The sequence below is a fragment of the Clarias gariepinus genome, chromosome 6 (assembly GCF_024256425.1).
Source record: "Clarias gariepinus isolate MV-2021 ecotype Netherlands chromosome 6, CGAR_prim_01v2, whole genome shotgun sequence".
NCBI classification, from domain to species: Eukaryota; Metazoa; Chordata; class Actinopteri; order Siluriformes; family Clariidae; genus Clarias; species Clarias gariepinus.
The window spans coordinates 16,607,371-16,629,653 of record NC_071105.1 but is presented as its reverse complement, the minus strand read 5'-3'; the positions used below and the strand labels follow the sequence as shown (position 1 = coordinate 16,629,653).

The window sequence follows — 22,283 nt, the reverse complement described above, 5'->3', positions numbered from 1 at the left end:
CAACCTTTTTTTGTCAATATTATCACTTTGCATTTTTATTAATAATTAATATTTAATAATTATGCATTTTACTTCAATACCGTTCAGGTCATAAGACCTACTGACTCAAAATCTATTCCAAAATGTGTGTCCACCTGTCCTGCAAAGGGCACAACCTTTTTTTTTGTCAATATTATCACTTTAAATTTTTATTAATAATTAATATTTAATAATTATGCATTTTACTTCAATACCTTCCAGGTCTTTTTGCAGTAGCAGTAGCAGTGATTAACCTTTTCATAGTGATGTGCCCACTCTTTAGGCTATAGCAAATGACATGTAGTCAAGCAGTACTTGCACAACTTCTTCAGTAGCAACCAGGGCTGGTTCATCTGTACGGTATAATGGAACTTGCAGGCATACAAAACTGAAGTACTGATCAGATGGTCGGTAGATCAAGCCACACCTCCACCAAGTTGCCATTGTTGAGCCCTTGAGCTAGGCCCTTAACCCTATCTGCTCCAGGGGTGCCATATCATAGCTGACCCTGCTCTCTGGTATGTGAAATTTTTTTTTGTGCGCAGTAATGTACAGTATGTGACTAATAAAGGCTTAACTTAAGTTAGGGTGTCTCAATGTAATACCCATGTACAGATTATTAGGGCCCAAGCACTATGACATCAGCCCTATTACAGTACATTACAGTGTGTAAAGGGCCATCTTGTTCTTCTAAAGATTGTTATTAGGAACCAAGCATATGAACATCAGCCCTACAGTTTGTCGTCTTAGTGTGTGAAGGGCCCCTTTTTTTTCTTATAGGAATTTTTTTTTATTAGGGCCCAAGCACTATATGTTGTCTGTATGTCGTCATAGTGTGTGAAGGAGTCTTATGTTCTTCTGTTGTCGTTGTTGGTCTTTTGGCTGCTCCCGGCAAGGGGTCGCCACAGCGGAATACCCTGTCCGCACTACAACTTGGCACAGGTTTTACTAGGATTATTATTTTTTAAGAGTCCGAGCACTATGATATCAGCCCTATTACATCATAGTGTATGAAGTTGTTTTTCTAAGGATTTTTTCCAGCCTCCAGGTCTCTTGCTTTTCTAGCACGCCCTGAAAGTCATTAGTAACAGGTTAGAAACTGCTGCCATTAGGATGCAACTCCCAGGGCCCTTACACAAGATTTTGCTGCATAGCTTATGCACACTTGCATGTATACATGGAAAACCCCAAAACTTGATTCCAAAAATGTTGCGACACTGTACAAACTATTAATAAAAACAGAATGCAATGAAGTGGAAGTTTTAAATTTAAATATTTATTCCATAATAGAATATAGATAACATTTCAAATGTTGAAAGTGAGACATTTTTAAATGTCATGCCAAATATTGGCTCATTTTGGATTTTATGAGAGCTACATATTCCAAAAGTTGTGACAGGTAGCAATAAGATGCCGGAAAAGTAAAATGTACATATAAGATTCAGCTGGAGGACCAATTTGCAACTTATTAGGTCAATTGGAAACATGATTGGGTATAAAAAGAACCTCTTAGAGTGGCCGTGTCTCTCAGAAGACAAGATGGGGGGGGGATCACCAATTCCCTCAATGCTGCAGCGACTTTCTGTGTGACATTATATTAAGTGACATCACATTTAGTGACATTATTGTGTGATGCTTTTCTTCAGCATCCAGAGCTTTTTGAAGGTCTTGACATAAAATTCCCCCCATTCTAAAATCATGTCATTATGTTATTGGTATGTCTCCTTTAAATGCATGTGTCCACTGTGTCCAATGTATTTTTGCACAAGATGATTGGACCTGCTCATTATTGCTTGCAACTGTATTTCAACCTTAGTTATTAATAAATATAAGAATAAGTGACTTAGTGCAACCAGAGGAGGGGGGGGGGGGGGTGCAACCCAGTGTCTTCTTGTGCCAGTCCCAAGTCTGGAATGTAGAGGGTGGTGAACTTTGCAAAGAGGATGGAAATGGCAGTAGTAAATACCGGAAAATAGGGTGACATACAGTATAAGAGTGGAGGCAGAAGCACTCAGGTCAACTACATCTTGTGTCGACGTTGTAATCTGAAAGAGATCATTGACTGCAAAGTGTTGGTAGGGGAGAGTGTAGTCAGACAACACAGAATGGTGGTGTGTAAAATAACCCTGGTGGTGAGGAAGGTAAAGAGGACAAAGGCAGAGCAGAGGACAAAGTGGTGGAAGCTGAGAAAGGAAGAATGTTGTGTAGTCTTCAGGGAGGAGTTGAGACAGGCTATGGGTGGTCAGGAGGTGCTTTTAGTTGACTGGACAACTACAGCCAATATTAGGGAGACAGGTAGGAGGGTACTTGGTGTATCATCAAGTAAGGGAAAAGTGGACAAGGAGACTTGGTGGTGGAATGAGGAAGTCCAGGAGTGTATACAGGGAAAGAGGCTAGCTAAGAAAAAGTGGGACACTGAGAGGACTGAAGAGAGTAGACAGGAGTACAGAGAGATGCAGTGTTGGGTGAAGGTAGAGGTGGCAAAGGCCAAACAAAGAGCATATAAGTACTTGTATGCTAGATTGGATAGTAAGGAGGGTGAGGTGGATCTGTACAGGTTGGCGAGGCAGAGAGATAGAGATGGAAAGGATGTGCAGCAGGTTAGAGTGATTAAAGATAAAGATGGAAATGTACTGACAGATGCCAGGAGGGTGATGGGAAGATGGAAGGATTACTTTGAGGAGTTGAGGAATGAGGAAAACGAAAGAGAACAAAGAGTAGAAGAGGTGACTGTTGTGGAACAGGAAGTAGCAAATATTAGTAAAAGTGAGGTAAGAAGGGCATTGAAGAGGATGAAGAGTGGAAAGGCTGTTGGTCCAGATGACATACCTGTGGAGGTATGGAAGTGCTTAGGAGAGGTGGCAGTAGAGTTTCTGACAAGTTTGTTTAACAAGATCTTGGAGAGTGAGAGGATTTCAGAGGAATGGAGGAGAAGTGTATTGGTGCTGATTTTTAAGAACAAGGGAGATGTGCAAAGCTGTGGCAATTATAGAGGTATAAAGCTAATGAGCCAGACAATGAAGCTGTGGGAAAGAGTAGTGGAAGCTAGGTTAAGGGCAGAGGTGAGCATTTGTGAGCAGCAATATGGTTTTTTGCCTAGAAAGAGTACATCAGATGCGGTTTTTGTTTTGAGGATGCTGGTGGAGAAGTACAGAGAAGGTAATGAAGAGTTGCATTGTGTCTTTGTAGATTTAGAGAAAGCGTACGACAGGGTGCCGAGAGAGGAGCTGTGGTGTTGTATGAGGAAGTCTGGAGTGGCAGAGAAGTATGAGCAAGACATTTACATTACATTTACATTTAGGCATTTGGCAGACGCTCTTATCCAGAGCGACTTACATTTTTATCTCATTACACATCTGAGCAGTTGAGGGTTAAGGGCCTTGCTCAAGGGCCCAACAGTGGCAACTTGGTGGTTGTGGGGTTTGAACCTGGGATCTTCCGAACCGTAGTCCAATGCCTTAACCACTGAGGTACGGAATACATGTGTGTGAATGAGAGGAATCCAAGAGAAACGGTGAGGCTACAGGGAGCAGAGCTGAAGATGTTGAGGTTATCTTTGGGAGTGACAAGGATGGATAGGATCAAGAATGAGTTCATCAGAGGGACAAACCATGTTAGATGTTTTGGAGATAAAGTCAGAGAGGGCAGATTGAGGTGGTTTGGACATGTTCAGAGGAGAGATTGTAAATATATCTGTAGAAGGATGCTGAGGTTGGACCTGCCAGGCAGGAGGTCTAGAGAAAGTGTTACGGATGCAGTTAGAGAGGACATGAAGTTAGTTGGTGTAAGAGAAGAGGATGCAGAGGATAGGGTTAGATGGAGGCAGATGATTCGCTGTGGCGACCCCCGAAAGATAAAGAAGAAGTATAAGTGACTTAAATGTAAGTGATAATATTTATAATTTAATGTGTCCACTTGTCTTCTGCAGCTCAGGTGGACACACATTTTAGAATGGATTTTGAGTCAATAGGTCACATGACCTGGAAGGTATTGAAGTAAAATGCAGAATTATTAAATATTAATTATTAATAAAAATTTAAAGTGATAATATTGACAAAAAAAGTTTGTGCCCTCTGCAGGACAGGTGGACACCTCTTATAGAATAGATTTTGAGTCAATAGGTCTTATGACCTGAACGGTATTGAAGTAAAATGCATAATTATTAAATATTAATTATTAAAAAAAAAGTTAAAGTGATAATATTGACAAAAAAAGGTTGTGCCCTCTGCAGGACAGGTGGACACCTCTTATATAATAGATTTTGAGGCAATAGGTCACATGACTTGGAAGATATTGAAGTAAAATGCAGAATTATTAAATATTAATTATTACTCAATATGAAAAGTGATAATATTGACAAAAAAAGTTTGTGCCCTCTGTAGGACAGGTGGACACACATTTTAGAATGGATTTTGAGTCAATAGGTCACATGACCTGGAAGGTATTGAAGTAAAATGCAGAATTATTAAATATTAATTATTAATAAAAATTTAAAGTGATAATATTGACAAAAAAAGTTTGTGCCCTCTGCAGGACAGGTGGACACCTCTTATAGAATAGATTTTGAGTCAATAGGTCTTATGACCTGAACGGTATTGAAGTAAAATGCATAATTATTAAATATTAATTATTAAAAAAAATTTAAAGTAATAATATTGACAAAAAAAGGTTGTGCCCTCTGCAGGACAGGTGGACACCTCTTATATAATAGATTTTGAGGCAATAGGTCACATGACTTGGAAGATATTGAAGTAAAATGCAGAATTAATAAATATTAATTATTACTCAATATGAAAAGTGATAATATTGACAAAAAAAGTTTGTGCCCTCTGTAGGACAGGTGGACACACATTTTAGAATGGATTTTGAGTCAATAGGTCTTATGACCTGAACGGTATTGAAGTAAAATGCATAATTATTAAATATTAATTATTAAAAAATTTTAAAGTGATAATATTGACAAAAAAAGGTTGTGCCCTTTGCAGGACAGGTGGACACACATTTTAGAATGGATTTTGAGTCAATAGGTCACATGACCTGGAAGGTATTGAAGTAAAATGCATAATTATTAAATATTAATTATTAAAAAAAAATTTAAAGTGATAATATTGACAAAAAAAGGTTGTGCCCTCTGCAGGACAGGTGGACACCTCTTATATAATAGATTTTGAGGCAATAGGTCTTATGACCTGAACGGTATTGAAGTAAAATGCATAATTATTAAATATTAATTATTAATAAAAATGCAAAGTGATAATATTGACAAAAAAAGGTTGTGCCCTTTGCAGGACAGGTGGACACACATTTTGGAATAGATTTTGAGTCAATAGGTCTTATGACCTGAACGGTATTGAAGTAAAATGCAGAATTATTAAATATTAATTATTAATAAAAATTTAAAGTGAAAATATTGACAAAAAAAGGTTGTGCCCTTTGCAGGACAGGTGGACACACCTTTTAGAATAGATTTTAAGGGAATAGGTCTTATGACCTGAACGGTATTGAAGTAAAATGCATAATTATTAAATATTAATTATTAATAAAAATGCAAAGTGATAATATTGACAAAAAAAGGTTGTGCCCTTTGCAGGACAGGTGGACACACATTTTGGAATAGATTTTGAGTCAATAGGTCTTATGACCTGAACGGTATTGAAGTAAAATGCATAATTATTAAATATTAATTATTAATAAAAATGCAAAGTGATAATATTGACAAAAAAAGGTTGTGCCCTTTGCAGGACAGGTGGACACACATTTTGGAATAGATTTTGAGTCAATAGGTCTTATGACCTGAACGGTATTGAAGTAAAATGCAGAATTATTAAATATTAATTATTAATAAAAATGCAAAGTGATAATATTGACAAAAAAAGGTTGTGCCCTTTGCAGGACAGGTGGACACACATTTTGGAATAGATTTTGAGTCAATAGGTCTTATGACCTGAACGGTATTGAAGTAAAATGCATAATTATTAAATATTAATTATTAATAAAAATTTAAAGTGAAAATATTGACAAAAAAAAGGTTGTGCCCTTTGCAGGACAGGTGGACACACATTTTGGAATAGATTTTAAGTCAATAGGTCTTATGACCTGAACAGTATTGAAGTAAAATGCATAATTATTAAATATTAATTATTAAAAAAAAATTAAAGTGATAATATTGACAAAAAAAGGTTGTGCCCTCTGCAGGACAGGTGGACACACATTTTGGAATAAATTTTGAGTCAATAGGTCACATGACCTGGAAGGTATTAAAGTAAAATGCATAATTATTAAATATTAATTATTACTCAATATGAAAAGTGATAATATTGACAAAAAAAGTTTGTGCCCTCTGCAGGACAGGTGGACACACATTTGAGAATAGATTTTGAGTCAATAGGTCACATGACTTGAAAGATATTGAAGTAAAATGCAGAATTATTAAATACTAATTATTAATAAAAATAAAAAGTCATAATATTGCCAAAAAAGGTTGTGCCCTCTCCAGAACAAGTGGACACACATTTTAGAATGGATTTTGAGGCAATAGATCATTTATTTATTTTAAATATGTGTATAATATTAATAATATCCGTATTTCAGTCGGACAGTAATTTGCAGACGGTCCCTAACGAGCGCAGTAGGCGAGCTGCTTTCGCCGGCCTCTGTTAGCGAATCCCCGCTACAAATCAGCGAATCTCCGCCACAATTTGGAAATCTGGATGCCGGAGCTCGAATATCCAACGTCCAACGTCAAACCAACTTCACCGCGGTAATTGAAAGTCATATTTATATTATACATCAGTTAGTCCGGACCAAGTAATTGTGATTGAACAAGGTTTCCCTTAAGTTTCCCGGGTTAATGGCAGACTGCTAAATGCCCATCAGTCAGCTTTACCAGTTTGTCCAGGAAGAAGCATGATGCCACACCCCCTAGCTGACTGTGGAGGCCAACAATAGATTGATGCACAGTGAAGCTTACTTTCATTAGGATGATGTTCCTGCTTGTACATCTATCAAACATTTTGAGAGGACCAATTTTGATGCATTCTTAAACATGTTCTTCCCAGGGTCAGTGGGTTACCTCAAGCTAATCTGTTTTAACCCTCTGTCCACAGACATGTTAATTGGCATTTCCAAATTGCCTGTAAATTAAGATTAGATGTGTGAGAGTGTGTATAACTCTGGGTTCTCAAAGACATGCAGATTACTCTAATTGGCGTTCCCAAATTGGCTGTAGTGTGTGAATTAGTGTGTGTGTGTGTGTGTGTACTGTATGTGCTGTATATGTGCCCTACGATTGATTTGTACGACCCTGTATACAGGTTAAAGTGATATAAAATATGTGTAAGTACTTGTTCCATTACTTTTTTATTAAGAATAAATTGTTATAAAATGTCAATTTATATTTTTGTCAGAATATATAAAAACATCTATCCACTTCATCTGTCTATGAGAACTCTCTGTAGGGTGATTTTAAATCAGGCAGCGAGATAGACACCTAAAGGTCTTTTAACTCCAGTGTACGCACGCGCGGATGCGCCGGAAGTGTTCCATTGCCCTCCACTAGCCGCCGTCCCAGTGCTGTCAGGAAAGCTGTAGGACAAACTCGCGTTTAATCATGGTGCTTGAGGAGAAAAAGATTATAAACGGAGACCCAGAGGAGGTGAGAGCTGATGTTTAATCCTCTGCTTCAAATTAAATGCAAATTGTAAGAAAAGGCTCGCTGTAGCGTTTTTAGAGGAACACATTATTCGGTAGCTTAGCTGTTAGCCAGCAATGCTATATGATACAGCAGTGTGTCTGTCTGTTACTCTGGTCACCTTTACTGATAAGGTTCATTAAATCCAAAGAACATGAATCCAAACAATTGGTATAATTAAAAAACATTATGACCTTATTTTCCACAAAGACTGTGATTCTGGTCATTAATTTCTGGCCTAAATATTCTTTATCCCTTTCTATATCTGCATATTTGGCTTATTTTATCATCATCATAATAATACAGATGCAGAACAGAAAATGTAGTATCTCTATTTATGTAAACACAAACAAAAGTCCAGCTGCTTAAACATTTTAGCCAAAAAGACATTTTTCACCAAATGCTGTCAGTCAGACAAGACATAACACCTTAATTACCAAATGCCATAAATGTAATTGTTGCAATTTTATTATTATTTTTTGTTTATTAGAAATTGCAACACACGGTAAAGCCCATAGTTTATGCTAAAGCCGTTCAAATAATTATTTTCTACACTGAAATAAAACATATTAAGGAGTTTAAGTTAATTTTGCCATTGATGCATTGTTTCAATACAGGAGGAAGAAGAGGAGGAGGAAGAAGAATTGGTGGTATGTTGGACATGTTTATTTATGAGACAAGATTTGCATGAATATAAACTAACAGCTCTGTTAAATTATGTATCATCCAGGAAACAAAGATTAAAAAACATACCCAAAGCATATATAATTGTTGTTGAGAGACACGTGTTGGTCGTAAAAAAACATTATATTTGTTATTCTTAACACTTCTGTCGGCCCTTTGCTCCCAAATCTTTCTGAACACGATTATAGTGTTGCAGAGAAAGACGTCTACAACACCTTTAACTTTACCTTGGTAGAGTTAAATACCTGACAGCAAATACCTGATTATAATAAATAGTAGTATGGCAACTGTAACCTAATTGACTCTACGTAGAATGTTCTATATATCACCTAAGTAAGGTGTTGGTACTGTATTTTATATGACTGAGTATTGACATTATACACTCATCAGCCGTTATATTAAAATGCAAAACATTAAGACTTAGTGTTCTGATACCTTTCTATCATAGCCAGCATTGACTTAGCACAGGCTTACATAAGTCCTTGGTTGCTCATGATGCTGTCAACAGTTTACTGTTATACAATTGATGGTGCTATTCAGTTCACATGGAGGTAGTGTTAGTGTTGTGGCTGTATAGACATCAAATACTACAAACACAACCAGGCTGATGTTAAATTTCTTTAATGTTTTGTTGTGTTGTGTTGTGTTCTGTGATGTGTGTGCTGTTTGGGAACGTAGGACCCATTAGAGACAATCAGGCAAAAATGTGCGGAGACAGAGCACTGCGTGCACGCGCATGAGAAACTTGAGATGTGTGAGACAAGGGTGGGCTCACGGTCAACTGATGAGGAGTGTACTGAGGAGCTTTTCGATTTCCTGCACGCTCGGGATCACTGCGTGAGTAACGGTCCTTCAATTCAGATTATTTTTTCCAGCATAAGGGTTACTTATTAATAATATGATATTTTTTATATGAATATATATATATATATATATATTTTTTTTTTTGAAGGTATATTAATATCAGCGCTGACTATTCAATAGGTTAGAGTGCTCTTGCTTCTAGTTCCCTTCCAGTTTTTTTTTTTTTTTTTTAAATAGCCATAAATGCTTCACACCAGGTCAATTCTACACAAACTTGTATTTGCTTTTTCTTATAGATACAAATTTATCCATTTGTAGAAAAAATGCATACAGTGACAAAAGAAGCTTTCAGAATGTAAACAAGTCTGATAACACTGCTGCATACAAATAATAATAATTATAATTATTTATAATTATAATATTTATAAATGTAAATTCCATTAGCATCAGCTCTGACAGTGTGTGGGCTGCATGGTAAATCACATCTTTGTCAATGCACTTATTCTAATATTTTATAATTGCTATAGTATATAGGCTTCAGGTTAAACAGGGACTTGTCATCTTATGAGCGGAAGACTTAAGCTGTAAAATTGATTGACATTTACATTTAAGACTTCGAGTACAGTACAGTGCTGAGACTCTCAGGAGCAGTAAAATATTTGAATGATCCAAATGTTTTAAAGAAGCCGTACATTCATGAATGATGGTCCTGGCTGTGGTTTCTACGAACATTTAGCAAGTGAAACGCCCGATTTTGAAAATTGACACACAAATTGTCAACAAGAGACGCATCTTTCTGGGAACTGTAGACACAATCATTCATGAACACTGAATGATTTGCAGAATACAGCAACATAGAGTAATAATAACAGAAATGTGTTCTGTTATACTGCACAATCAAAAACCTTGGTTTGACTTGAATGCCCCTCGTATAACAGTGAATGCCAAAGCATTTTAATATTTGCTTACTTATTTACTTGTGGATGTCTTTGGGCAGCAAGCTATGATTGTGTCAATAATAAATCTAGATTATGTAGTTGGACTTTTCTGATATCTGATAGGGTTGTGTGAGTGAAGCAAAAATCCAGTTAAGGTAAAAAAGATTGATTTGTATGTGTGCTAGAGGTCCGGGCAGGCATGGTGCATAATAGAACTTAAAAACTTTCTTATAGACTATATTAGTATTGTATAATTTTTAAGATCTTGTGATGCCTTGTAAACTGCCACATGGAGGAAACCAGTGCTTTATTGTAATCACTTGTATTATCACTATTGGTAATTTATGTTCTTTCTTTCTCCAGGTGGCCCACAAGCTCTTCACGTCACTCAAATGAAGCTCCTCAGTGCTCTGTCATGGCTGTTGTCAGTACCACTAATAAAGTTGTTATATATAGGCAGTGAGGTGATTACTGACATTTCTTTCCTGACTGAGTTACCATAATGTACCTAACAGTGTGTCTGATCTGATTATGATCATTTGTGAATAAAATGTCAATGTGTACATCTCTGAATTAAAGAGGGTAAAGATGATCATGTGCATTCATAAGACTATTGGAGAAGAATGTGTTGCCGCATCTGTGGTGTATCACTTGATTTTGCATAGTGGGTATCTGGTGTTTGCTACATCATTCAGACACTAATTGTACATGCACATGAAGCCTATAAAAGGGCAAGAGTTTTACTTTGTGACTTCTTGACAACAGGTAACAATGGCTCCTTGCATGGTCGCATGCAATGCCGCTTCACATGCTTTTCTTGTGCCTGCTCAGAAAACATTCCAGTAAGTGGATTGGAGGCTGTACAATGCCCCTAGGTGTGTGTGTTAGTGCTGGCCAGATAAAGACTTATTTAGGTGTCGAGCATTCCCAGCTCCCAGTGTTACCAAAAGGTTAATTTCATGAAGCTTCATTGAATGACGCATTGCACTTCCATCTAGTGGACATATTGTATGTAGCAACTAGCTCGTAACAAGCAGCACGATCAATATGTACATATAGCTCCAATGTTCAATGAAATGTTTTCGACCATATCCAACATCTCTGAATCTTCAAAAATAAGGTAAAGCGTGCACGAGACTTTAAGTCTCGAACGAATCGGTCACGTGATTCCGGCGAACGCGAGACTTCGTTAGTTCACGTGACTCTCAGGGAACCGACACACGCCTCGAAATCCAGGCTTCGTTTGGACACGCCCCCTTTTGTGGGAGCTTTTGTGTGATAGTAAAATTATTGTGTGTGCGCGCGCGTGCATGATACTTTATAAAGCACTTGAGATTGACAGACTGTCGTACTGTAGTGACACTTATGGTAGTGAGCCCTGGCTCCATCACAACCATGACCAGAGTACGTCACTTACGGTGAATTAATGAATGGTTGCAAGCTGTTTTAAAATACTCCAAAATCAAGCGAGCAATTTATAGCTTTCTTGATCTCTAAAATTAATCATTGCTATGTATTCGTTTTATGTTTTCCATATCTAGATGTAGTTCTGTCATATGAAAGCATTTGTGCTGTATCTAACTTTAGAGCCACAGCTTTCACCAAGATTTTATGGAAAATAACAGATCATGTCAACAACTTTATTTTTTAATTGTTTTTTCATACATATACAAATAACTAGATTTATTTGTATATGTATGAATAGACTAAACATTAATTACTCTCTCTCACACAATCTCTATAATGCTAATCCTGTACAGGGTAATGTGAGGCCTGAAGCCTAACCCAGGGGAATTGGGGCACACAAGTGCAGACACAAACAAATGCCAGTTAGCCTACCTTGTTGCATGTCTTTGGACTGTGTGAGGAAACACACCAAGCACAGGGATATACGATGCATATATACAAAGCAAATTACATGCACACAGACTCAAAGCAGGAATTGAACCTCCCAGAGCTACAAGACCTTTGTGCTAATCACTACACCGCCATATCATAAAATACACAATACATATACATTTTGGCATTTGGCAGACGCCCTTATCCAGAGCGACAAATATTTTTATTTCATTGTACATTTGAGCAGTTGAGGGTTAAGGGCCTTGCTCAAGGGCCCAAGAGGAGTAACTTGGTGATCGTGGTGTTTGAACCTGTGTCCTTCCAAACAGTAGTCCAATACCTTAACCACAGAATAAAAAAAAAAATATATATATATATATATATATAAATAAAAATAAAAATAATTATATATATAGGTTGTGTGTGCACTTTAGGTAGCTGAAAACCCTCTTGAACTAGAATGTTTTCATTTATAAACTCGTTCAATCGTTCCCAAACTTAAGCATTACTTGGCCAAATTTACAACCTTAAATTCTTCTGCACATCATAACTTTGTTCAATACACAAAGCACAATATAAATGAAGAATGATGTAATTTAAATGCAGTGGCTTGTTTTTGTAACGTCTAGTTATTTTTATGTGAATATTTCATCATTAATATTTTATGGATTTTCAAAAATGACCTCACACCCTGCCTGCAGTACCTCCAAGGGCCACTAGGGTACTTGACTAGACATTATAAAGATCACGCAATAGCCTGTGGGCGGAGCTTCATAAAATGAGAGGAAGTTGTTCAAATATCGAGCCTATACATGTTCTCCCTGTGTTTTATGGGTTTCCTCCCACAGTCCAAAGACATGCAGGGTAGGATAATTGGTATGTGGTGTGCCCTGGTATGGATGGCACCCTGTCCACCATGGTGAATGGTGTTCCTCGTGCTCCAAGCCCCCTGTACAGGATCAGCGCTACAGTGTGTGTGTGTGTGTAAGAGAGAGAGAGAGAGAGAGAGAGAGAACTTACCGTCTCCCTTAATATGTATTTTACGTTTTGTACTTTTTAAGATAAAGAAAACACGACGCGTGAGTTATTAGGCTTTTATTTTGAAAATATATCGGAACTAGTTTACACTGGCGAGCTTCACACTCCAGCTCTGCTCCTGTATCTGAACAGAACAGTGTGTGTGTGTGTCGGCTGTTTAAAGATGCTAATAAAACCGTGTGTGAGGCTGTAGAGTGTCAGGAGAGAGGATCTGCAGGTGTGAGGTGCCGAGTCCCAACATGAGCAGCCCGACTCTGGTGCAGATGTGCATCAGCAAGGTGGCGCAGCACATGGACCTGCTGGAGGCTCAGGCTGGGGGTGAGGAGCGGCTCTGTCTGTGTGTGTGTGTGTGTGTGTGTGTGTGTTTATCACTGTAGTCCCTCTGTATTGAGGTGATGGTGTTCATCTGTGCGTTTTTAGGAAATATTATGGGTAGAATCTTGTTGTTGTTGTTGTTGTTAAATTGTTAATTCAGTTTGCAGCGTTTCAAAGTCAAAACAAAACAAATGCGACATTAATCAGCTGTCAATCAAACAGGAAGAGAGCAGGAAAGTTTCTTTATTTGTGCCTGTTAGTGATCTCTCTCTCTCTCTCTCTCTCTGTCTCTTTCTTTCTGAATGTCAGTCTGTATTTGTTTGTCTCGCTGAATGAGTGTCTCACTGTCCTTCTGTCTCAGAATCTGCATCTGTCTGTTTATTTAAATAAATATTTGTTTGTCTCTATCTGATGAGTTTGTGTTTCTCTGTCTTTCTTTCTGAATGAGTGTCTATCAGTGTCTCTCTCTCTCTCTCTGAATCTGCGTCTGTCTGACCATCTGAATGAGTGTCTGTCTGTCTGTCTCTTTCTCTTTTTTTCTCTGAGAAATGTTCCATTAACAGCACTTGATAAACTGAGATGTGGGTTTGACCCTGTGTGCATTATACATAGTGACACAGAGGATCTAGGGACAAGTGCTTGTTGAAGTGTTCTCTCTCTTCGTTATATAGAGATAACTAATAAATTATTATTTATTATAATTTACATAGTAAATTGCAGAAACAGCAAACACAATATCAATAGTGCAGGGCTGCTTAACGAATTTATCAATGCACATTTATACTGTGGCGCCGTGCTGATTTAACCATTATTGAAATACATTTTATAAAATGCAATGCAAAGAATTGTTATTTTTAAATTCAATGATTAAATAAGAGTTTGTTTCAAAGTTTCAGCCACATGTGGGCAAAGAATACAACTCTACAGGCATCGTATATCAAACTGTGTCTGGTTTAGAAAAATGGTAGAGTCGTTCGTGATCCGGTGGAGACTGCTGTAATTGCTGATCTGAGCTTAAAGACGTGACTCATTAAAATGAGCCGAATTATCATCATTACTGCCTTGCGCTTCACATCCTGACACTGATGCTTCATCAAAGTTATAGTTTCTACAAACTTTTTTAAAAAGTTGATGTTGCTGTTGTTGATCTAGATTTGCCAGCCTCACTTCTTAAAGACTTGATACCTCATCTGAACATGTACTACCTGCACAGGATTGAGAAAGCGGCTCATCTGAAAGGTAAACATGCACAGACTAAACGTTTGCAGCATCCAAGCATTAGAGTCTTATCACCGTACTGTGCTTAAAGTCTTCCGTAAATGTTGAATTTTTTTTATCATAGTTGAACTGAATTGCTTTTAAATAAATGCTTCTTGTATATCATTATAATTCATTATTTTATTCATTACTTCGTGGACACATCCTGTATGAGATATCAGTCCATTGCAGTGCAGCATTCACAAACATTTTTAATGTTGTTTTTTTACATTACTAATTTTGTTTATTAATTTAGGAGTTTCATGTTCATCAGCTTGGGCAGCAAAATGGAAAGATCTGAATCGCACATGGCGCTGGAGGTTAAAGGTACTGGATGTTATATTATGCTGTTCTAGATTTTAGAAAGCTTCAGTGCCACAACTCACCCACCCTTGTTTCTGTAACCTTCCCTGATATTTTACAAGGATGAGCCAAAAAAGATCTGCAATCTGGCTGTAGAATTTATTTTATTATAGAAGTGTACAGATGTCATACATTGTCATGTAAGATCACACCTGCACAGCAGTGACTGGGGAGACGATAGCCTTGAATGGAATCAGCCGATAAGACAACCAATTGAATGTAACCAGAGTGCGGGTAATTTTTGACTCACCCTCGTATTTATGTTTGAGATTCAGTTTTGGACAGGTTTTTGTTTGTTTGTTTGTTTGTTTTTTTGCACTGCACAATAATAAATCTGATTTAAATTTTTATCAGTAACAGGAACGTGTCATTTTAAATGATAATTTACAGAAAGTGGATATTTAAGTGACTCAGTCAATATCCTTTAATACAGCAGTCTGGACCCATTTAAATGATTAAGTTATTTTTTGTCAGCAAGTTCATTTTTGTAACACTTACTTTCTGATTCTGATCATTTGAGAGCACTGGATAGGGTCTCCCTTTGTTCTTAAAACAGCCTTTGTTCTTATCACTTTGATATGATTGCATCATTTAGGTGCTGAAGACTTTTCGCATGCACTTTCATGCTGTGAATCTCTCGTTCTAAAACATCCCAAGTAGCGGTTGGCTTGTATCTACATTATTTTATACGTTGAACTGCTGAAACATTTGTCTGCTTGGATCATTTCAGGAATGAGTAGTTGTACACGTGTTTCTAATGCATGCAGGAACGTAAGTGTAACTGCACAATAAGGTGCACTAATTGTAAGCTATTGTCTATTCCAGTTTTTGCAGCCAGAGAAAGAAGACTGGAAGCAGATGTGCTTGGAGAGCTATTTTCACACGGTGCTGTTCAGAAGGTCGCAAACACAAAGCTCTACATGTCATTTTGACATGACAGACAGTGCCATCCTTTCGGTGTCGGCCAAGTACGTGCGGGTTCTCTCTCTCTTCACGGTGCACGACGTGCGCAAGTTAGCTTCGGAGGAGCTACGACCCATCCTGACCACTCTGGAGAAGGAAGTGGAGACACTCAGGTTGCTTGACGCCAAGGTGATGCTCAGACACAGGAAGTCTGACATCCTGTTTGTTCTGCACCGCCTTCTCGACCACAGCTCGGTTAAAAAGCTAGTTCTTAAACGGACTCCAGATTTGGACGCCTTCAGATGGATTATGTCCAGATGTAAGGGCTCTGACTGGATCGATGAGGGTCCTGCAGCATCCAAACGCCCTCGGCTGCATCTGCTCATGGATGAGACCGTATACAATAAGTTCTGTGCTTCATGTAGTGCTAACGGGATGTGTCCTGAGGGACAGATTCACTCAGTGGACTTAGAAGTTTATTCATTGACTGCAATGTCTCGCCTCCTGCCTTCCTGGCTGGGTCTCCGCTCACTGCACCTGTCCACTACTCGTAAGTGCTTAAACACCTTTTCTGAAGCAGTGTATTAAATCTCTCAAATGTCTGTTGTGTGCTATGTAATAGAGTATAACTATGTATGTAGCCAGAAAAATAATAGTATTTTATTTCATGAAGTTGTCCTTCCGTTGGAGAACCGTGCGTGGCAGCTGCAGGCTTGAAGCCGTCCTAGCACTTGTTTTCCCAAGCCACTGTAGCAAAAACATTTGAATCAATTGCAGTCCAAAGCCATATTCATCCTATCCAAGTGTTTTATCTAATCTTTAGGCTTTAAGAATATTCTTAGCAGCAACAAGTGTTTTTTAGTTGCACTCTTACTAGAAGTAGGGCACCGGCATGCATCAGGCAGATCCAGAGAGCTGAAGGGGTTGGGATCATGGGAGTCCCAGGAGTAGTTTATAATGGGGAGGGGGAGAATGAGACAGATAAACATTACTATGTATGGTTATTGTCATGTGATAGTTAAGGACAACATACATTTTGTGCAGGAACAGGACTTTGCTGAGCAGATACTGATGTAATAAGGATGTGATCTGATCCGATACTGATGTGCCATTGATCTGATACTGATCCAATACCAACTCAATGTTATCCCGATACTGTTATTAATCTAGTACTGATCCGATATTTATTTATTTATTTTTTGGGGGGCTATTTTCCCGATTTTCTCTCTAATTTAGTCATATCCGATTTCTCCCCGTCACTAGGGCTCTCCCACATTAAGGGGGCCCATTAATCTGATTCTGATGTGATACTGATCCAATATCAATCCGATACTGATGTGATACTGATCCGATGTCAATCTGATACTGATGTGATACTGATAGACTACTGATGTGAAGCTGGTGTGTTACTAATAGAATACTTATCTCTTTCAGTAAAATAATTGTACTGATAGTAATTAAAATAATAGGTGAGAACAGGTATGCACAGAACTTTAGGAGAGATCCACTGAAGACACCAGAAGCATTGTGTCCTCACTGGTTGTGTTTGTTTAATCTCAACTGACAGAAATCTGTAACAGGTTAATCCTTCCTTGTAAGAATGTATGGCCAGATACGCACCCTGTCGTATTGCCCTAAGCTGGCAATGAACCACCGAGTTCTCAAGTTCAAATATTACATTTACTGTATATCCATGCTGTATGTTTTTTTGTTTCAATGTCTTATTATTCATAGTGTATACTTGTGTGCAGAACTTGTTTGTGAGAAGGAAGTGATCGACTTGGTGGAGTCTCTCAGGAAGCTTTTCCTGAACCCACACTGTTCCCTCAAAGACCTGAGCCTTGGTAGCATGTGTACCCGGGATCATTTAGCCAGCTTGCTGATGTCTTGCCCCACACTACAGACCCTCTCACTGGAGATCAGCCTGCCGTGGGACTGCAGCACCACACAAAGCGTCCATTTTACACCAAACATGCGTAATGCTGCTTTCACTCTTATTATACTTCATGTTGAATAAATGATTTTATAGAAATAAAGGTATTATTACTATTGTTATTATTATTATTATTATTATTATCGCTTAGGTTTTCATCAGGGTGGTAAAGATAGATGTTCGTTGTTGTCTGATGCAGGTCTCTCTCTAGAGAAACTCACCTTGAAGGCAGTCGAGAACCAGACGACTGTAGAATGTTTACCGGCTGTGCTTCAGCACACTCCAAATCTCAGCAGCCTGCACATCACAGGAATACGCCAGGCTCCCAGCCTACTACACGCCTTGCCAAGTACTGCACAAAAAATAAAAAAATTAAATATTCTAAATATGTTATTTAAATGCTCATTGTGTTTGGAATATTGAAACTTTTTTTTTTTTTTATAGATGATAGTTGAGTAAAATGGCCGGGTTTGTTGCTTTAAATTTATTTTAAAATCACAGATTATGTAATTCATTAATATAAATTTTTCTTTCTTTTATGGGGTGTTCAAGTCAAACGGGGACTTGTGATTGGTTAGAATAATTTAACACAGTTATGAGAGGTACACTGCCTCTATTTCTTTATATAATCCCCTGCTACACTAATGCACTCATTCCAGCATTTCACTAATGCCATTAAGATGATCAGATTCATGATCAGACTGCCTGCTTCACATCTGAAACACTGGCCTCCCAGGAACTCCTTTAACAGTCCAAATGTGTGGAAATGGTTTGGCGCAAAGTCAGGCCTGTATGGGTGATGTATGTAGCAATAACAGCGTTCCACTCGCTGAATGTTAATAGGAATCCTTGTAGTCGGGTCTGATTCACCTTAGCTGGGAGTCTCGTCAACGTACTGATCTTAAAAACTTGTAAATCTAAATCGTTTTCACAGCTTCAGTGATAAAAAATTTCATTACAAGTACCATTTTGCATGGAACATCCCTCGTAGTTTACACATCAACATAATTGTCATGTCCGTTTTTATCATCTTAATGCAGTTTGACTGACCTGTTGTCACAGTAAATTGAAGCTTAACGTTATATTTTCTCTGTGAGAATGAACTGTTAGCAAGAGTTCAATTAAATCCAGTCTTCTCCAGCGATTTAATTAAGGAATATTATAATTAAAGCATACTATAATTATACTGATCCCAGACCTTCCTTATAAGATTAATTGAACGTCACTCCTTTCCAGATTCGACTCCATCCCTGAAGGTGCTAATATTAGAAGACATAAACCTGGCAGACTCTCATGATGAGATTATTTATCTCCTAGAGAACTCCATTTTGGAAGGTAACACAAATCATCACCTTTTTCACATAATAAAAGGCACATCTTATTTAGTTCCTCTAAACAGTTAAATGTGCTCTATCTGACTTGTGTTTCCCTGGTGATTTTAGAGCTGTCCTTAGAAGACTGCAGGCTACTAGAGAAGTGCACAGAGAGGAAAGACTTTCTGGTTCCATTTGTAGCATCTGCAAAGAAACTTTCTTCCCTTCGCTCTCTGTCTCTGTCTCAGAATCGTCTTGGTGAGACTCGCATCACTGAAGCAACTATTAATTCAATATGGTCTTTGTTGTTGGAATCAGACACACCAGGGTTTGAACAAAATACATGTTTTTTCAATATAGTTACAAAAATTTAATTTAAAATAGTGCTCATACTATTTATATAAATACGATTACAAATTTTTAATTTGGTGTATTATAGGAATAACTTATAATAGGAAGAGCTTATAATAGGAAATACAATTTAACTTCTATTACAATGCAGTGTATAAAGAAAATAATAAATCTTTTCAGTGTTACAGGTTTGATATTCATACACGTTTTGTTAACTTTTCTTGTTAATATTTCACTAGTTCTGGCGAAATATGATTTTATATAGATAATGTGTGCTAAAAAATTTAACTGTCTCTCTCCTTCAGCTTCAAGCGTCACTGAGATTGCAGATCTGTTTTTAGGAGAACATCTTGCCAACATAATAAAATTGGACCTTAGGTAATTATGTTGATGTAATGGAGTCTTGTGTAATGTAATATTACTAATATTTTCTCTCTGTTGAGTGTGTTGTAATTTTTTATTTGAGTTGAATACAGTTTGAGTTGATGGGCGTGGATGTTAGCTTGTTCCTGCTGATAGTATTTTCATGTCCTACTGTACGTTAACATTTTCAGCTAGAAATTCACTGATCTTTTGTTTTTATTTAAAGAATGCACATGAATGCATGAGCATTACAGGCACACAGGGGTGGGCAGAGAAGGCAAAAATTGTACTCACGAGTAGCTGTGCTTTAAATTGAGCAAGGCCCTCAACTGCTCAGATGTATAATGAGATAAAAATGTAAGTCGCTCTGGATAAGAGCGTCTGCCAAATGCCTAAATGTAAATGTAAATTAATATTACTCAAGTAAAAGTAAAAATTAGTCATACAAAATGTTACTCAAGTAAAAGTAAAAAAGTATTTGGTAAAAAGATACTCAAGTACGGAGTAACTGTTTCATCGTAATGTCCGATTGACAAAATGGTGAAATAATGTACAAATTCCGACATTTCCAAATAATACAATTAATGAAATAAATGTAATAAAATAAATGAATAAAAATAAATATCTTTACAAAACAGCAAATTAAGGAACAATAAACACAATCTCACTTTTTTCACAACATAAATCTTTTGAAACAAAAAACATGTAGGTAATATATGTATGTTTGAACAGTGTAAACTATTTCCAGTGTAAGATATACTGTATGTTCATTTTCCCTTTAAATGACTCAGCAGATAGAAAATAACATTAGAACATGTACAAGAGGTCTCACTTTACCATAAACTGTGTCCAGCAGAACAAATGTAAGAAACTTTTTTTTTAACCTTTAGCTTATTTGCTAATTATATAATAACATTAAATCAAAACAGCTAAACTAACCGCGACATGTTACCTCAGGTTAGACTATTTTTTTCCCCCACTATGCAGACAGTTTGTGTGTGGTCATGTGACCACATGTGGTTATTGTGGCTGATTGGTCAAGTGGAGTCATGTGATTATTGTTGCTACGTCTGATTGGTGAAACACAGTCACATGGTAAATCTACCAGCTACATTTCTCTGGCAAAAATAAAGAATATCTAATGTGTACTGTAGGATAAATATAAAAGTAATGAGTCAAGTGTAGCCGAATGTAGCGTAAGAGTAGCGCTTCTTCTTCGCAAATCTACTCAAGTATGGTGCAATAAAACTACTCATAGAAGTTTTTTTTTTTTTTTTTTTTAAGTTACTCAAGTAAATGTAACAGAGTAAATGTAACTCGTTACTACCCTCCTCCACGGAATCACTGCCCAACCTGTTGACTAATAATTTCCCCATAGATTGTAAATGTATTCGTCACTTTATCTACTGTTACTGCCACTTGAGGAATCATGTTCATCTGAATTTTTGAATGTCCAAAAATTCAGGTTAACTTGACCTGCTCAGTGTTTTTATACACGCCCCAGAGCATGGTAAAATGTTACCTGTTAATTGTATTATTGTGTCTGGACGCGTCATAATTTCTCCACTTCATTTCTCACCTTTCCTGCAGCTCAAACTTCATCCTTCCTGCTGACCTGCTGGAATTTAGCCGAAGGATTGAAGCGTACCATCCCATTCGCCGCTTCACACTAGACCTGCGCTTTAATCCACTCAATCGTGACCCCGAGGTGAAAGGTCAAGCCCTGCGGATGCTCCTTCCATTCTGTGATGTTCTGACTGATGAATGGGACTTCAGATCAGTCATGGTGGATCACGTTAGTGTGATGTGAAAAGACTTTTAATGTTAGATGCACACAGTACTGGGTGTACAACAAATTAAAAGCATACAATGAAAATTTTAATTTAACCTCTGAAAAAACATGATCTTGAGGGTATAAGATTTAATTTCACTTTTATATATTTAAAATATGTTTGGATAATATTTTGGAATAAAAACATTGTTTCTAAAGGGTAGCATTCCTGAGCAACAAATTCATTTTGGCGCTGGAGTTACGTTCACTTATAACCAATACCATGTCATGTACTGTAGGCATTTTAATGTGGTTTAAGACAGAATCTATAAAATATATATACTGTACATTAATTAAAACTATGGAATACCTGTTAGTTTATTATATTTATTAAATATTATTTTGGACATTTATTTGAGTTTTGGGTGACTGGGTCAAAATTATTTAATTAGTTACCACTGAATCCTTCCTTTAACCAGTTAAGATTGTGAAATTAAATCCCAGGGCTGCATTTTTGGTCATTCAAACTTGCACATGCAAATACACCTAACTCATTATGTCTTTAACAAAACACTGTGCCCTAAGAATAACTCTAGTAAATGCTTTTGTCAGTGTAGAGGCTGATAAGAACATCACTGCAAAATGAATAATACGGTGTTTCTTGTATATAAGAAACATAGTTTAACAGTCCTGATTTTTCCCA

At 37.2% G+C, this 22,283-nt stretch overlaps 2 protein-coding genes across 2 annotated transcripts; both read left to right on the top strand.

Moving 5' to 3' along the window:
* Positions 1-7,532: 7,532 nt before the first annotated feature.
* On the top strand, positions 7,533-10,726 carry LOC128526805 (cytochrome b-c1 complex subunit 6, mitochondrial). Its single transcript, XM_053498961.1, has 4 exons — positions 7,533-7,672; positions 8,326-8,358; positions 9,071-9,229; positions 10,498-10,726. Exons 1-4 carry the CDS (start codon positions 7,628-7,630, stop codon positions 10,528-10,530), a joined length of 270 nt encoding a protein of 89 aa, XP_053354936.1. The 5' UTR covers positions 7,533-7,627; the 3' UTR covers positions 10,531-10,726.
* Positions 10,727-12,982: 2,256 nt separating this feature from the next.
* Positions 12,983-22,252, top strand: lrrc41 (leucine rich repeat containing 41). Its single transcript, XM_053497813.1, has 10 exons — positions 12,983-13,329; positions 14,479-14,565; positions 14,840-14,910; positions 15,772-16,399; positions 17,601-17,825; positions 17,982-18,131; positions 19,019-19,117; positions 19,225-19,353; positions 19,752-19,824; positions 21,400-22,252. The coding sequence occupies exons 1-10, from the start codon at positions 13,251-13,253 to the stop codon at positions 21,617-21,619; spliced, it is 1,761 nt and encodes a 586-aa protein (XP_053353788.1). The 5' UTR covers positions 12,983-13,250; the 3' UTR covers positions 21,620-22,252.
* Positions 22,253-22,283: the final 31 nt, after the last annotated feature.

What these genes read in the sequence shown, in the direction of transcription:
- LOC128526805 (XM_053498961.1), top strand. Translation starts at nt 7,628, where the DNA reads ATGGTGCTTGAGGAGAAAAAGATTATAAACGGAGACCCAGAGGAG. An exon ending in TAAACGGAGACCCAGAGGAG is followed by an intron (nt 7,673 to 8,325) that starts GTGAGAGCTGAT and finishes GTTTCAATACAG; the next exon opens with GAGGAAGAAGAGGAGGAGGA. An exon ending in TGCACGCTCGGGATCACTGC is followed by an intron (nt 9,230 to 10,497) that starts GTGAGTAACGGT and finishes TTCTTTCTCCAG; the next exon opens with GTGGCCCACAAGCTCTTCAC.
- lrrc41 (XM_053497813.1), top strand. Translation starts at nt 13,251, where the DNA reads ATGAGCAGCCCGACTCTGGTGCAGATGTGCATCAGCAAGGTGGCGCAG. An exon ending in CATGGCGCTGGAGGTTAAAG is followed by an intron (nt 14,911 to 15,771) that starts GTACTGGATGTT and finishes TGTCTATTCCAG; the next exon opens with TTTTTGCAGCCAGAGAAAGA. An exon ending in TCTGTCTCAGAATCGTCTTG is followed by an intron (nt 19,354 to 19,751) that starts GTGAGACTCGCA and finishes TCTCTCCTTCAG; the next exon opens with CTTCAAGCGTCACTGAGATT.